At 39.0% G+C, this 15,555-nt stretch overlaps 1 protein-coding gene across 4 annotated transcripts in view; it reads left to right on the forward strand.

The window, feature by feature from the left end:
• The window catches only part of Otud7b (OTU deubiquitinase 7B), a 54,508-nt gene that overhangs the window by 15,539 nt on the left and 23,414 nt on the right, over positions 1-15,555 (forward strand). Inside the window, exons 2-3 of one of the 4 annotated variants that reach the window (XM_005378701.2) lie at positions 6,561-6,629; positions 13,557-13,706. In XM_005378701.2, coding sequence (XP_005378758.1) covers positions 13,622-13,706 — 85 coding nt within the window. In that variant the 5' untranslated portion in view covers positions 6,561-6,629; positions 13,557-13,621. Of the gene's footprint in view, positions 1-6,560; positions 6,630-9,822; positions 9,875-13,556; positions 13,707-15,555 lie in introns of those variants that run through there. The other 3 variants (XM_005378703.2, XM_005378702.2, XM_005378704.2) reach the window with 3 other exon arrangements.

The raw sequence follows: 15,555 nt of genomic DNA on the forward strand, positions 1-15,555 counted from the left end.
CTTTTTGGGCCATTGGTCTCTTTGAGGTAAGAGCAGTAGGAGAATTTTGAACTGTCAGGCTTATTTACCCTGTCAGCAGTTAAGGACAGTTTCCTTAACCAGATGTTATTATCTCAGAAGAGTAAATACGGTACTGTGACCCAATTGAATATTTTTTCTAATAGCAGATTTTTAGAGGGTCGAGAATCTGTCTAAAAATCGTTTGTTTTTAGTTGTTAAATACAGAGTTAGATCTACTTAAGATGTGACTCTTTCTCACCTCTCTTTTATTTCCTTTTTGGCCATGTTTGTGTCAGTGTGGTAACAGATTCCTGAGGATTCAAAAGAGCATTTTCTGAATCAGCTAACATTTATTTTGTTCCTACTATAAGGGCCTGGCATTGCTTTTAATTTCATCTACCAAGACTAAATATTGCTGGATTTTGTGACCAGGGCCTCTAGCAATAAACATCTTCCAGTGCTTGGCTTCTGCACTCTTCATCCCATCTTCTTTGCTGTGGATTTTCTGTCATAACTTCTGAGCTGGCTGAGGAGTAAAGGGGAGAAAACTACTGTTTAGTAGTGAGAGCCTACCGTCAATTATACTAAATGCTTTTCATGGCATGTTATTTTATACTCGTACCAACTCCATAATATAGATATTGTTATACTCACTTACACATTAATTCATCCAGAGTGTTTATTACTGTGGTTTAGGCACTGTTTAAGGTGCTGAAGATACCATAGGTGAAAGTCAGATGAGGTCCCTTCTATAGCACAGAGAAGTTCTCAAGGTTATTTTTTTTCCCCCTGTACTGGCAAGCGAATTCAGGACCTTGTGCTTGCCAGGCAGGCACTTGTGCCATTGAGCTATATCCCTGGCCCTTAGTTCTCAAGGTTAGAAGCAAAAAAGCTGGGATTTAAATATAGCTCTGGTGGATTGCAAAAGGAATTTTTGCAACTATTGTTATACTCTTCCACCATTTGCATCTATTGCATGTACTTTGAGTATATAATAAATCAAGTTATAAAAATAGGTGGAACCCACCATATTTCTTTTTTGAGAGCTTGTTTGGAGGTTCTAGCAGGGGAGCACAGCTACTCCTATACCCTTGACCGAGGTGGTGGTCGTCCTCTTCTACTGAGTGTGCAGCTTCGGGAGGGATGCACATGGAGCATTGAGGGAGGAAGGGGACACCTGCCTAGCCAGCTAGATCAGCCAAATCAACCCTGGTGATCAATGGGGTGACAGATGTCGCAGCCAGATCGCCCTCACATCCCGTATTTCTTTTTTGTTTTTTGGAGTTTTTTTGACACAGGGTCTTGCTACGCAGTTCAGGCTGGCCTTGAATTCACTATGTAGCCCAGGTTGGCCTTGGACACACTGTCGGTGATCCTTCTGCCTCAGCCTCCTGAGTGCTGGGATTACAGGTGTGCACTATCATGCTTAACCTCCACAGTCTCTCTTTGTTAAACACTTTTTTTATGAATCGAAGAAAGAAACCTGGCTAGGTCTGTCAAGCACACCTGTCTGATAATGCTTTTCTTCTTTCTGCTCTCTCCCGACTCTCTGTCCACCAACTCATATCTGGGTATAAGTTGGACAGTGTGATCTGCTTTGGCGTTTGGATGTGTTTGTGTTTTGAGGGTTGGGAAAGTTTTGTTTGTTTCCTTGGCTTCCTGAAAGTTCCTTGTCCACTTGCAAGTCCTTTCTTGTAGCACAAAGGTGAGTAATCTGTTGTTAGCACTGTAATGTGGTCGTGCTAGTTGGAGTGTTATTTTTCTTTTCCCCAGTTGTGACTGGTGACATTTGCCTTCTGTAGTTTATAGAAAATGCTTCCTGTATTTGGAGTTCTAGAAAAGAGTTTTGAGATTGGGAAGAATGTCAGAATCCAGGATATCCTGTTTACCTGAAATCAGTTTGTTACCATTCTAAGTTAATTCTTTAGCTTATTTATCAAAGACAGTCATTGTTTCAGGTTATGAGCATTATCCCTATGTACCATATGGGATGAGTAGTGTTTATTCTGGAGTTAGCAGTTTAAAAACAGGTACAAGGTTTCCCTCACTTCTCTTCTCCCTCCTTCCCTCCCAGCACTAGAGATCAACCAGGAGCACTCTACCACTGAACTACCTCCGCAGCCCTTTAATTTTTTATTTTGAGACAGAGTCTTGCTAAATTGCCCAAGCAGGACTCAAATTTGAGGTCCTCCTGCCTCAGCCTCCCTAGAATTATAGGTGTGTACCACTAAACCCAACTAAGAATTTCTTTTGAGTATTACCTAGTAGAAAGCATTGACAAATGTTTAAGACTGAGAGCTAGGAGCACAATTCCAATAAGAATTGAGTTCCAGTTGTGTTTTAGAGATTATTTAGGTGGGATCAAAATTTCAAGTATGAGAACTGTTTAGTATTAGGGATCCAGTCATTTTAGGATTGGGACTGAGGAATATCTGGGTATGGCTCATGAGATTAATAAGGTAGGTGACTTCTATGGGTGTGTCTAAACTCTAAGTAAAGTGATATTTGACAAGTATGTAGTGTTTGTTAAACCTTAAAAAGTTACTTGAATGAATGATGAAAGTTGTCAGTTTTCAGTACAGCTTTCTCATTGTTAAGTATTACTTCTTTAGAAGAATATTTACTAAACATTTAAATCCGAGTAAAGCATTTGGGAAAGGGATTAGAGTAACAAAAATTTATATCAAATTCTTACTGAGATTATGTCTTCGCATTTATAGATTGAATCAGGTGTATCATTTAAGGATGTACAGTACTTTATGGGGAAATTTGTGATTTTGAGTTGCTAATGTCAGTCTTTTATTATTATTTTTTTTTTATAAAAATAACTTTTTGCCAGGTCAGTGGTACTTGCCTGTAATTCCAGCATTTGGGAGGGTGAGGCAGAGGATCCTGTGGACTGCGTAGTGAGGTCCTGTTTAAAAAAACAGACAAACGAACAAACAAAAATCCAAAACTTCTTGACTCTTAGGCAGAATTGGAAATACTTTCTTTTAATCCAGTTAATCTGGGTTTGATTTTTGATGTTTGAGATAGTTGCCTGTAATATTTCCTTTTAACTCCTCCTTTTTTTTTTTTTTTTGGCCTTTTGGAGACAGGGTCTCACTATGCAGTTCAGGCTGACCTTGAGCTCACTTTGTAGCCTAGGCTGGCCTCAGAACTCGCAGTGATCTCCTGCCTCAGCCTCCTAAGTGCTGGAATTACAGGTGTGAGCCACCATGCCTGGCTAACTCCTCCATTTTTGTCCTTGAATGAGATAATATATTATTTTAAGTATTTTTTGAATTGCAAATCTAGAGGTTGCTATTACTACCACCATCACTGAAAATAATGATGAGACAGGACTTATTCTTAGATAGGTTATTTTTTTGGATTAATTTTAAGGAGAAAGAGGGCAATGAGATATTTGCCAGATGAATTGTTTACTAATTGGTATTTTCACACTTTTTGTGGAAGGAAAAAGGAGAAGCAGACACCTGTTATTCTGAAAACTTGGCCTGATACTGTACGGTTGTGAAGGGTTACTACTTTTAACTCAGTCTGAATGGTGCAAGAAACTTTAACATGATTTGTCATATGTTTGACCTTAGAGGCTCACAGAACATTCTGTTGGAAGGATCTGTTTACATAGGAAACAAATCATCCCAAGTTTGGGGGAGATTGACCACATTCTTGTAATGTGGATATTATATAGTGATAATAAAAATGTATTAGTCCAGATAGGTATTTGCTTGCCACCCCTGCAAAGTAGTAAGATTAAGCAAGCAGTGACTTTGACCAAAATATTTGGTTAGGTGTTGTCATCAAAAGACAGTCAGCTTTTGATGATTGGCATTCTTGATGAGGAACATGATTTTAATAATCCAAAGAGCAGCCGGGTGTGGTGGCTCATGCTTGTAATCCCAGCACTGGGGGGCTGAGGCAGGAGGATTGCCCAAGTTCGAGGCCAGCCTGGGCGGCATAGTGAGTTGAGGGGCAGCCTGAACTATACAGCCAGACCCTGTCTCAAAAACAAAAAACAAAACAAAACAACAACAAAAATAATCCAAAGAGCAAATTGTTCACTGAATTTTGAAAAGACTTCTCACCTTTTACAATTTCTTCTTCATTTTTTTCTTGTCTCTGGTTTGTGACTCAGTAAATCTTTGCAATAAAGGAAATTAGCTGATACGTTTCTTGGTTTTCTTAGGATCTAGTCCATTATTACATAAACTTCTAGAAAGCAAGGATGATGACTTGCTGACTGATCATCCCCTTCACATGAGAAGAACATGAGAAGAACATGAGAACATTCCATGTTCTCAAGTTACATGAGAAGAACACAAAACCAGGTGAAATTAAGTGACTTGTTCAAAGTCACACAGCTAACTGGGGATAAAAGTAGGTATAGAAAATAAATCTGTTGCCGGGGATATGGCTCAGTGGCACAAGCACCTGCCTGGCAAGCGCAAGGTCCTGAGTTCGATTCCGGGTACCAAAAAAAAAAAAGAAAAGAAAGAAAAAATAAATCTGTTGATCCATTCCAGTAATCTTTACTTGACTTCACATATATCACTAGCTCTCAACTTTCCACATAATCTACTTTGTCTATTTGTCCACAAAAACTGCTTTCCCCTGCCACCCAGCTAATTTTTTTACTTCTACAGATGTGTACCAAATGAAAAGATATGTACTCAGGAAATTTGATCACTTAAGCAAACTATGTTCAGGAAAAGAAATTATCTATAAAGAAAATCATGAAGGCATGCCAAAATCAAATCATTTTGCTTTGCTCATGGCTGCTACAATCTGATAACATTATATGCCTTAAGGTCTTAAATTTGATAGCAAGAAGGTAGAACAAAACTATATATTACAAAGGGATAACTTTTCTTTTTCTTTTCTATTGATAGTCTGAATCTACAACATATTTCTCATACACTATTCAAAAACTCACAGCAATAGCTAAATTTTGAACAGGATAAAGCATAAAATAAAACTAAGAAAAACAAAGCACCAACTTTTAACATATTTCTTCTCACCAAAAAGTGTAAAGACTGAAAGCATCAGAGCAATAACTTTCCCCACACTCGTATTCATTCAAGCGTATTTGTACAAAAGCAACATTTCATCCCCCTTTCAGGAAGGGCCACCATCAGCACAGCAGCCCTGAGGTCACTGCAGTCTCCCCAGATAAACACTTAACCTCTGAATCAATCATCTTAACAAGCATTCACTGATAATCCACTCAATGCCAGGCAGGCTGCTTGTGCCACTGAGCCATATCCCCGGCAACAGATTTATTTTCTATACCTACTTTTATCCCCAGTTAGCTGTGTGACTTTGAACAAGTCACTTAATTTCACCTGGTTTTGTGTTCTTCTCACGTAACTTGAGAACATGGAATGAAATGACCTCCGATGTTGTAGTTCTAAAAGTCTAAAGTGTTATACAGGAAAAACACTGACTTTGTGTACCTCCCCAACAAGCTTGTTCCACAGAAGTTCCACATGTGGGGGCTGGGGATTTAGCTTAGCGGCAAAGCGCCTGCCTGGCAAGCGCAAGGTCATGAGTTCGGTTCCCGGTACCGGAGAAAAAAAAAAAAAAAAAAAAAACCAAAAAAAACCAAAACAAAACAAAACAACCCACAGAAGTTCCACATGTGAAACGTTAATTATGTAAATAATAAAAATATAGTGTATGTTCCCTGGTAGACTAGAATTGTCAGATTGTATAAGAATGCTCATAACTAATTTTGCTTTATGAATATGAGACTTGGTAGCTTCTAAAAGAAAAAGTAGTAGCTATTTAAGGCATAATCTATATAAATGAAAGAGATCAAATAATGTTTAGGATACCCTTGGTTGAAGTTTGTGCTTTTTAACTCTAACCTGGAAATATAGGTGTGTGTGTGGGGTCGATGGTGGTGGGGAGGATGGTAACAAGCTAGGAGACAGTGTAGATTAGTATGGATAGTATTTTTAAATGTAAAATAGTAAAAATTCTTTAGCTTATGGAGTTTTCATGACTAGACAGATCTGATTTTGCTATAAATTCCTGGAGAACAGATAAAACTCTGGATTAGTGTCAGAATACATAGGTCTAACTTCCTTGCTCTCTGGGTATCATTTGGGCTTTATTAACTTCTCTATGTATATGTGTTTTTCTTTTTTTATCAGAAAAGAACTAAAACCCTCTAAGTATTTAATTACATAATTAAAAATTTTACTATGAGACTACTTGTCAAAATTGTTTAAACAAAAAAATGATAACAAAAGAAGTTACTTAGTGAACAGACAGCTGTACAAGAATATTTGCTCATATATTTGTTTGTGGGGCAAACCTGAGATCAGTAAATGGTTCAGATCAGTGATTTACAAGCCTGTCTTAAGTATAAATGGCTCCCACTTATCCACATACATGGACTAGCATGAATAAAATTGGAAATAACTACAAGTATTTTTAGGCAATATGTTATATATGTTTAGAGTTTACATATGTTTTATAATTTTTAAAGTATAAAAGAAAGGTGCCAGCATCATGGATCTTAATTTTTTCTTAAATATACTCTTGTTCTTCAGCCTGGTGGAGCTCCTACATATTCTTAAAGACTCAGCTGAAAGTTTGAGAAGTTTCCCAGATTCATCTAGGTAAACTGGTTTCCCCTCATACCTATTTCTGCCTAGTGGATGTGTTTATATTTTTCCTAGTTGTATAGCCTACTGTAATATGTGGTAAACACATAAATTGTTTTGGAGGTCATTAATTATGTGAATGGGTTTTTTTTCCTCCTCTAAGTTTGACTTAGAGGAAAAAAATAGACATTTCCTGAGTATACATTGCCCTGGAGGTAGAAAGCAGCCTAAGAATGTGAAGGATGAGTAGTAAAAAGAGATGTAATCATCTGGTACAACTGGTAAATTCAAATGTTACAATTTCAGTAAATATCTGAAATTGCTGTTTAATAGTTTTAAACAGGCTCTCACTATGTAGTTCAGTCTGGCCTTGAACTCACTGTGTAGTCCAAGCTGTCCTCAAACTCATGGTGATGTCCTGCCACAGAGTGCTGGAATTACAGATGTGCGCCACCAGGCCTGGCTTAGTCACTAAAGAATTTAGAGCAGTAAGATACGATGCTATCACATTTACATTTTAAATTCTTCACAGTGGATGTTTGTAGAGGTTGATCAGTAGGTTGGAGAAAGAAGTTAGGAAGCTGCTTTCTAGGTCAGGGTTATAAAAACTTTAGATGGAATAAAAGAGATGTAGCCTGTGGAAAGCACTGGATTTGAGAGACTTCTAATGGTAAAATTAGTGAAACTTTGTGAGATTATTTGTGAGCATAAGGCAAGAGAAAAATAACAGGATGGCTCTTAGGCTTATGGCTTGAATGACTGAAATGATGTGTTACCATTTGCTGGAACAGGCAGTAGTGGCAGAGGACTAGTTGGAAAGGGTGAAGGATAGAGATGAGAAAATAAACTCATGTTTTTATGTGTTGAATTTGAAGACCCTTGCAGGTTTCTCTGCAGGTAGAAAAAATTTGAGGCTGTGGATAGACTCATTAGCATTTAGTTGGTCAGCAGCATGAATGAAGCTTCTTGTGAGGAGATATGAAATGGGAAGCTCTAGCTTGGGCCTGGTGTGAGTGTGCTAACCTTTCATGTAGCCACAGGAAAAAAAGTCTGCAAAGGTGGCCTAAGAGTTGCAAGGAGGCCAGCAGTCTGAGGATTGTGATGATCTTTTCTCTTTGTCCGAGACCGTATCTTCCTCTTTCTGTAGAAGCTTGTTTCAGTAGGTTGACAAAGTGGCATCAGGGAATGTAGTCTATTTGAAGGAGTTCTGCAGAGAATAGTAACCAACATCTCTGAGGCACGGGAGGAAACCTAAAGGAGCTCCTTTTACTCTGTAGTTTTTTTTCCTGTGAAGTAGGAGGCAAGGTCATTTGCCAAGAGTAAGTGAGGTGGTATCAATTGGCTGGGAGGCTGAATGAGAACAGTGAAGGAGTGGAATAGTAGCTGAGAAGATCGGTGGTGGTAACAAAGTCAAGCAAAAGAGCTTGTTTTGATGGAAAGGAGAAGAACTGAAGGTCATATATTTGTAGTTGTACGTATTACTCTGCAAGATTGTGGAATTTTTTTTTTTCCAAGACAGCGTCTCCCTGTGTAGCCCAGTCTGGCCTCCAGCTCACAGTGATCCTCCTGCCTCAGCCTCCTGAGTGCTGGGATTACAGGAGTGCACCACCACACCTGGCACAATCTTGTTTTGCACACTGGCTCTGGTTAGTAGCAGAGTTAACTCTGGGAGCTGGTGGTGGGGGTAGTCCAAGTTGGGAAGATAAACTAGAAAGGTAAAGGAACTAGGTTTTTATAGGAAGTAGATGATCAGCCATTGGTTTCGTATCAGTTAGTCAAGAAGAGACAAAGTAGAATTTATTCATTTTTCTCAGTCTTCATAGCTGTCATCCTCATCTGGCTCAAACTCTTGCTTTAATTTTTTAATTAGATTTCTCTAAATTCATTACACTCCCTTCTAAACTATTCGAGACATGGTAATCCACATTATCTTTTAATAATTCAAATCAAATCATTTCCTGCCCCTGGTTTACAGCCCTTCACTTTAGGATGAACTCTCACACCCCTTAACAGGGTCCAGTAAGGCCTTGTCTTCATCCTCACTGTCCACTGTTCTCACCTGTGTGTTCCTTCCTATAACTGAACTTGGAGGTGGGTTTAATCTGCTTGTGTTATGCTTCCTATCCCAACTTGACTCTCTTCAGTTCTTAGATGAACCATCATTTTCTTGGGGAAGTTTTTCCAGACTCCTTATGGGAGTTAACATTCTCTTCCGTAGTATTTATTAAATTGTTTAGGAAATTTTGTGATTTTTTTTTTTCCCCCCGCCATACAAGAAGTTCTGTAGGGATGTGGGGGGTGGGGTTCTGTCAAGTTCACTATTCTGTGTTTAATCTTGAGCACAGTGCCTGAGACACAGTAGGCGCTTCATGAATTTTTGTTGAATTATTTTTTTGAAACAGGGTCTTGCTATGTAGTTTAGGCCAGCCTTTAACTCACTGTGTAGCCCAAGTTGGCCTCAAACTCACAGTGATCCTCCTGCCTCAGCCTTGCAAGTGCTGGGATTACAGGTGTGTGTCACCACACTGGGCTGGAGTTTAAAATTTATACTTAATAGTTTTAGGAAATGGCAGTGTCCAAGTGGGAGTTGCTGCAGTATAGAGATTGAGGTCTTTGTGTTTGTAGAGGTAATGAAACTAAGCAGACGCATTGTATGGCTTGTATAGATGGACTGTGCAGATGGACCTTGGTAGAATTTTAAGTAGAAAAGTAAAAGGCAGATGTTTAAGTCTTTGATCAGTGAAATAGACTCAGCCTTTTCCTGTAGTAGAATCAGTGCAATTCCTAGAATCAATGGTGCGCTAGTCTCCTGGGAAGCTGTGTGGTATAGAAGAAAGATCATGAGTTCAGACTCTGGATTCAGGCTTTGGGCTACTCACCTGACTTTTCAATCCTTTTCTGTTTATCTCTTTGTAAATTGGGGATAGTGAGACCAGCTGCAGGAGTTTCGTTATTGAATAAGAATGGTGGTTTTTTTTTTTTTTTTTTTTTTTGGTCTTTTTGAGATAGGGTCTCGCTATGCAGCTCAGGCTGGCCTTGAGCTCAGTTTGTAGCCCAGGCTGGCCTTGAACTCGCAGTGATCCTCCTGCCTCAGCCTCCTGAGTGCTGGGAGTACAGGCATGCGCCACTACGCCCAGCTGAATAAGAATGTTTTTTTAAAGTGCTTAACTAATATTATTAACTTGGTTTTATTCTTGATTGCTGTCAGCACTTCAAGAGAGCATAGAAGTGGAAGTAAGGGAGAGAAGCAAAGATAACAGGTGAATTTTGAATAAGGTACTTTATTTATTCAGCATGTTGAGTTTATATTATAGGGTTAGCGCAAACATTGATGAATTAATACAGATATAAGCAAATACTGATGTATGGGAGGGTTTTGTAAACTAAGACACTGGCTGCCTCATGATAACATTGTGTTCTTGATATAGAACTACTATTTATATGAAGAAATTTTTTGAGACAAGGTTTTGGTATGCAGTTCAGGCTGGCCTTGAACTCACTTTGTAGCTCAGGCTGGGCTCGAACTTGCAATGATCCTCCTGCCTCAGTCTCTAGAGTGCAGAGGTTACAGGTGTGCGCCACCACGCTTAGAGGAATATTTCTTACATGGAGGCAAGCAAGCATTGGATTAAGTCAGTGCTAAGCCCTGTCTGGAAGACTGGAGGATTTTGACTTCATTTGAGATTTGTCTATATGCTGTTCGATCAATATCATATGTGAATGCTTCTTCTGTTTTGTTTGAAATGTTGAAAGCCAGTGTTTTATTTTGTTTTGTTTGGATTTTTCCTTTTTATTTTCCTTTCTGTGTGCTAAGATAGAGTCAAAAACTATTAGTCACTGGTTTGATATCCCCCATTTGGATGAGAGACTTAAGCCAGGTGTTGGTGGTGATGTAACAAAAGCTGCTATCCTCACCTGGTAGGTGGGGCTAGGGTGCAGTCCATGGTATTCAGCTGGAGAAATGAAATACACAAATGTGCTGCCAAGAAGTTTGGCTTAGTCCTTCAAATTTCTGCTGAAGAGCAAATCTTTCTAGATGATTTCAAACCTCTTGCGTTATTTTCTTTTTAGTGTTTTTTTTAAGGCATGACCTTCCTGCCATGTTGGCATGTGAGATCTGTGAAGCCATAGCACTGTAGTTTTCATTTGCTTCTCACTCACAGCCTGCATCTGGCTGGGAAATTGTTTACATGCCTGTGGCTTAGTCAAGTCTTCTTTCTTCGGAGCACCTTTTTTGCTTTGTTGTTTGTGTGCTTATCATATATTTCCTCACATTCTTTCAGAAATTTGTTGAAGTGGCTTTATTGTTACTTCACCTTTTTTGCATGTTAGAAGATTGGAATTTTGTAGCTATGCTCGTGGTTGTGGATTATTCATGTGTTTATTTCAGCTGCTACCATCTTTTGTGATCAAAGACAATGAATAAAATGGGCTTTGGAGTAGGAATTTCTTGCCTGCATTAGGGATGAGAAAACCCATTCATTCACCTATGAATTCTGAAGGAATTTAATTCTTAAATAGAGAATGTAAAGAACTGATATATAACTGGACATTTTCAATTTAAGGTATCCTAGACTGAAAGTTCTTAGGATTTTACTAGCTCTTTCTCGTAATAGTGATATTGAAATTGAAGGAAATTAGACGTTGATAATACCTTGATTGAAAGTGAGTATGATGACCATAGCTTATGAGCCTGTAGTGAACTAAATATGTCATTGTTTAAACTTGGAAAGAACCTTAGGTGTTTTCTAATCCAGGTGTAGGTTAGGGAAGAAGGAACTGAAACCCTGCAGGTAACTTGACTTAAAGCCACCTCGTTACTATGTACAGGTTCACAGGTAGAAGTTGTGTGAGAATGGTGAGAGTAGTGACAGTATGGTCAGCATATCTTTAGGAAGGAAAGTCTTTAAAACTGAAAGGGATGGATCGGGACCAGGACCCTTAGAAACAGAGAGAAGATATAAAATACCCTAGAATTTCTTATCTGATGAGGCTCAAACTGTTTGCTGTGTGGCAGCTGGTGTGGAGGTTCACTTAGTCGTTTATTACTAGGCATTTATTGAGTGTCTACTGTATTGTAGTTGCAGTGCTAAATGTTGGGGCTACAGATATGATAAGTCATGTCCCTGCACTCATTGATCTCTTGTACTACTAGAACAATACAAGACAGAATACTTTCTGTCTTGCTGTTTTTCAAAAACATGTTCAAGCTTGGTGTGGTGGTGTATGCCTATTATCTCAGCACTGGATGGGAGGCTGATAGGAGGCTGAGGCAGGAGGACCACAAGTTTGAGCCCAGCCTGGGCAATTTAGTGACTTAGCAAGGGCCTATTTCAAAATAAAAAATGTGGCTCAGTGTGACAGCCATAGGTTTAATCCCTAGTACTCAAGAAACAAACAAAAAATAAATCCAGTGTTAACAAGTTATTGACTTTCTGTTTTTATAACCCACACATCTTTGCTGTTTATTTGCCTTAGTATTTCTCAGGAAGGCAGAAAAAATCAGAACCTGATTATACCACTAAACAAGTTGTGTCCTGGGGTGGGGGAAATGTGGAAAAGAGCATCTAGGGGTTATCCTTAGACACTAAGCTTTTAGGAGGAAATGCTTTTGAACAGTCACTTGGGTCAGCTGTCACCTTAAAGATGAGGGCTCGTGGGTGTGGTAGGGCAGTGGGTGCCTGGAGACTCTGAATGAGTTAGCATCTACAGAGAGCCGTAAACCCGACAGAATTTGATCAGGGATTGTTGTTTGCTCAGTTATTCTTCCTCAGCTGGCACTGTTAACTGCAGAGGAGTGTTGGATTGATGCTGAGCTGTCAATTTAGGCACATAATTTCTGCTTTAGCGTCTAAAAGAAGATGTCTTTTTCAGGTGAATTTGTTTGGCAATCAGTTGTCCTCATTGGAAAAAGTCATGTATGAGGTGGCAATGTTTCTTGGCTTCATGAAGGTAGTGAACAAAGATTAACTTGTTAGGAACTTTTGGGGTCTCCACTCTGATAAGCAGGATAGCTTATTGCTTTGAGTAGATTTAGCAGTCACTTTACTCATTCTGTGTCCTTTGCTAGCGTGAGAACCCTAGTCAGATGGGGCATGGTGGCACATACCTCAGGAGGTTGGAGAGGAAGGATTGCCAGTTTGGGGCGAGCCTGGGCTATGTATGAGACCCTGCCTCAAAACCCAATAAAAGAGGGGAAAAAGAACGGAAAGAAACTATTCAACCCTAACATTTTCCAGCATATGCATTCATTCATTCAGTAAATATTTACTGAGGGCTTGTGTGCCAAGTGCCAAGTAGTACATGCTGGGATGTATTAGTGAACAAGACACACATGTTCCCTACTTTCAAGAAACTTAAAAAAGACGTGACTAGACAGCGAACGATAAAAAATGTCAGAGTATATCAGGTGCCAGGAAGGACATAAGTAAGATGTCAAGTTAGAGAACACGAAGGTAGAGAATTCTTCAGGGTGATAGTCTGCTGCTTTCTGCCTTCAGTTTAGGTAGCAAATGCATGGAAGAGACATAATACTCTAGAAAAGTAGACAGAAACCATTATTCAAAGTGGTTTGTGGTTAATGTAGCTATTCAGGCATTAATGTTAACAAAGAATTAGAAAATTAAATGTTACTTTTATTTTGCCTTTTTTTTGAGACATGGTCTTGATATTTAGTTTAGCCTGGCCTTGAACTCACTGTGTAGCCCTGGCTGGCCTCGATCTTGTGACAGTCCTCTAGCCTCAGCCTCCCCAGTGCTAGGATTATAGGCAAGCATCACCACACCTGGCTTCATTATACATTTTAAATTGGTTTGTTTTAAAAGTCAACTGGAATGAATGTGCTAAGATAGTTATTTTCCCCAGATGGTTAAGAAGCTGCTGAAATTGGGCTGTAATTGTCCTGTTCCAGTATAATTTGAGTCTTACATATTTGTTTCTCAGGTGGAGACCTGAAGTTTGATGTGTGTCTTACCACATCCAGCTACCTGAAAGTACTTCATGATCACATGACCCTGGACATGGATGCTGTCCTGTCGGATTTTGTCCGTTCCACAGGAGCAGAGCCAGGGCTAGCCCGAGATCTCCTGGAAGGTAAGAGATCAGGGGCTAGGGGTAAGAAAAGAGAAAGTGAAATGCTTAATATTTATTGTTAGGATGATTTAGAACACTTAAGGTGGTCTGGAAGATACTTTACATGTGGTAGGCCTTCCGTTTAAGTTACTTGAACCAGGCCCATGCCTGTAATCCCAGCACTTGATAGGCAGAGGCAGGAGGATCACTGCAGGTTCAAGGCCAGCCTGAGTGGCATAGGAAGTTTCAAGCCAGCCTGGACTATATAGCGAGAACCTGGCCCAAAACCCCCCAAAAACAGTAATATGAAACAAAAAACCCAAAACCAGTTGTTACTTGTAATGATGTAATTCCACTGTCAGTTTATGTATGGGTAATATAAGTGAAAATTTATATTAGTCCACTAAAAGCAAAGTTCTACATCTCTAAGGCTGCTTCTTTATATTTTGCTCCTTTTGTTTATTTATACATGTATATACTTATAAATTTAAATATTTTACATTTTTAGGTCTGTGAAGGATTGGAATCATATTTAGAGTCATAATTAATAGACATTCTTTTCAGAATTAATGAAATCCCAATAAAAATACCAATAGCATTCCTTACAGAACTAGAGAAAGCAGTCCTAAAATTCATGTGGAACCAGAGGAGTCCCTCAATAGCAAAAGCAGTTCTGGGTAATATGGACAAGGCAAGGAGCATCACATCTCAAACTTCAAGTTACTCTACAAAGCTACAGTGGTTAAAAACAGCATGGTATTGGCAAAAGACAAAACAAAACAAAACAAATCTGTGGATCAGTGGAACAGAGTAGAGGATGCAGAAACAAAATACTCAGTTACCTTATCTTTCACAGAGGTGCCAAATCCTTTCGCTGGAGGAAAGATAGCTTCTTTAACAAGTGGTGCTGGGAAAACTGGCTTTGCACATGCTGAAGGTTGAACCTAGACCCATATCTCTCACCATGCACTAAACTAAAATCAAAATGGGTCAAAGATGTCAACATTAGAACAGAAACAGTCTGTTGGAAGATAATGGGGTAAAACACTTCAAGACATGGGTAAAAGTAAAGCCTTCCTGAACAGAACCTCCATTGCATAAGAAATAATGTCAGTAAATAATACCAAGAAACAGCAAATGGGATTACATTGTTAAAAAGCTTCTACACAGCAAAGAAAACGGCCACAGAGTGGGAAAACCACCAACTTATAAAATGGGAAAAAATTTTTGCCAGCTACTCCTCAGACAAAGGACTAACATCAAGAATATATGAAGAACTCAAAAAAATTAGACCTCCCCCAAATATAAAGACCATATTAAAATAAGACCCTATCAAAAAATGCCATTTGAAATGAATAGGCAGTTACACAAAGAAGTACAAATGGCTAATAAACACATGAAAAAAATGTTCAACATTGTTGGCTATTAGAGAAATGCAAATTAAAACAACACTGAGATTCTATCTTACTCTAGAAAGAATGGCTCAGATTGAGAAATCAACCAGTAACAAATGCTGGCAAGGCTTTGGGGAAAAGGAACCCTTCTTCATTGTTAGTGGAGTATAAACTGCTAAAATCACTATAGCAAACATTGTGGAGATCCTCAAAAAACTAAAAATAGAAATTCCATGTGCCCTGGCTATTCCCCTTGTTATGGAGGAATAGATATGGTCCCCAAAGAGTTAAAGATAACCATGCCACAGTGATGTATGTATGTATGTATGTTTATAGCAGCACAGTTCATAATAGCTAAATCTTGGAAGCAGCTTATATGTCCATCAACATAAGAATGGATAAAGAAAATGTGTTATTTATACATGATGGAGGGGCTGGGGATTTAGCTCAGCGGCAAAAAGCGCCTGCCTGGCAAG

The sequence above is a fragment of the Chinchilla lanigera genome, unplaced genomic scaffold, assembly GCF_000276665.1.
Source record: "Chinchilla lanigera isolate Chin_1 unplaced genomic scaffold, ChiLan1.0 scaffold00012, whole genome shotgun sequence".
Lineage (NCBI taxonomy): Eukaryota > Metazoa > Chordata > Mammalia > Rodentia > Chinchillidae > Chinchilla > Chinchilla lanigera.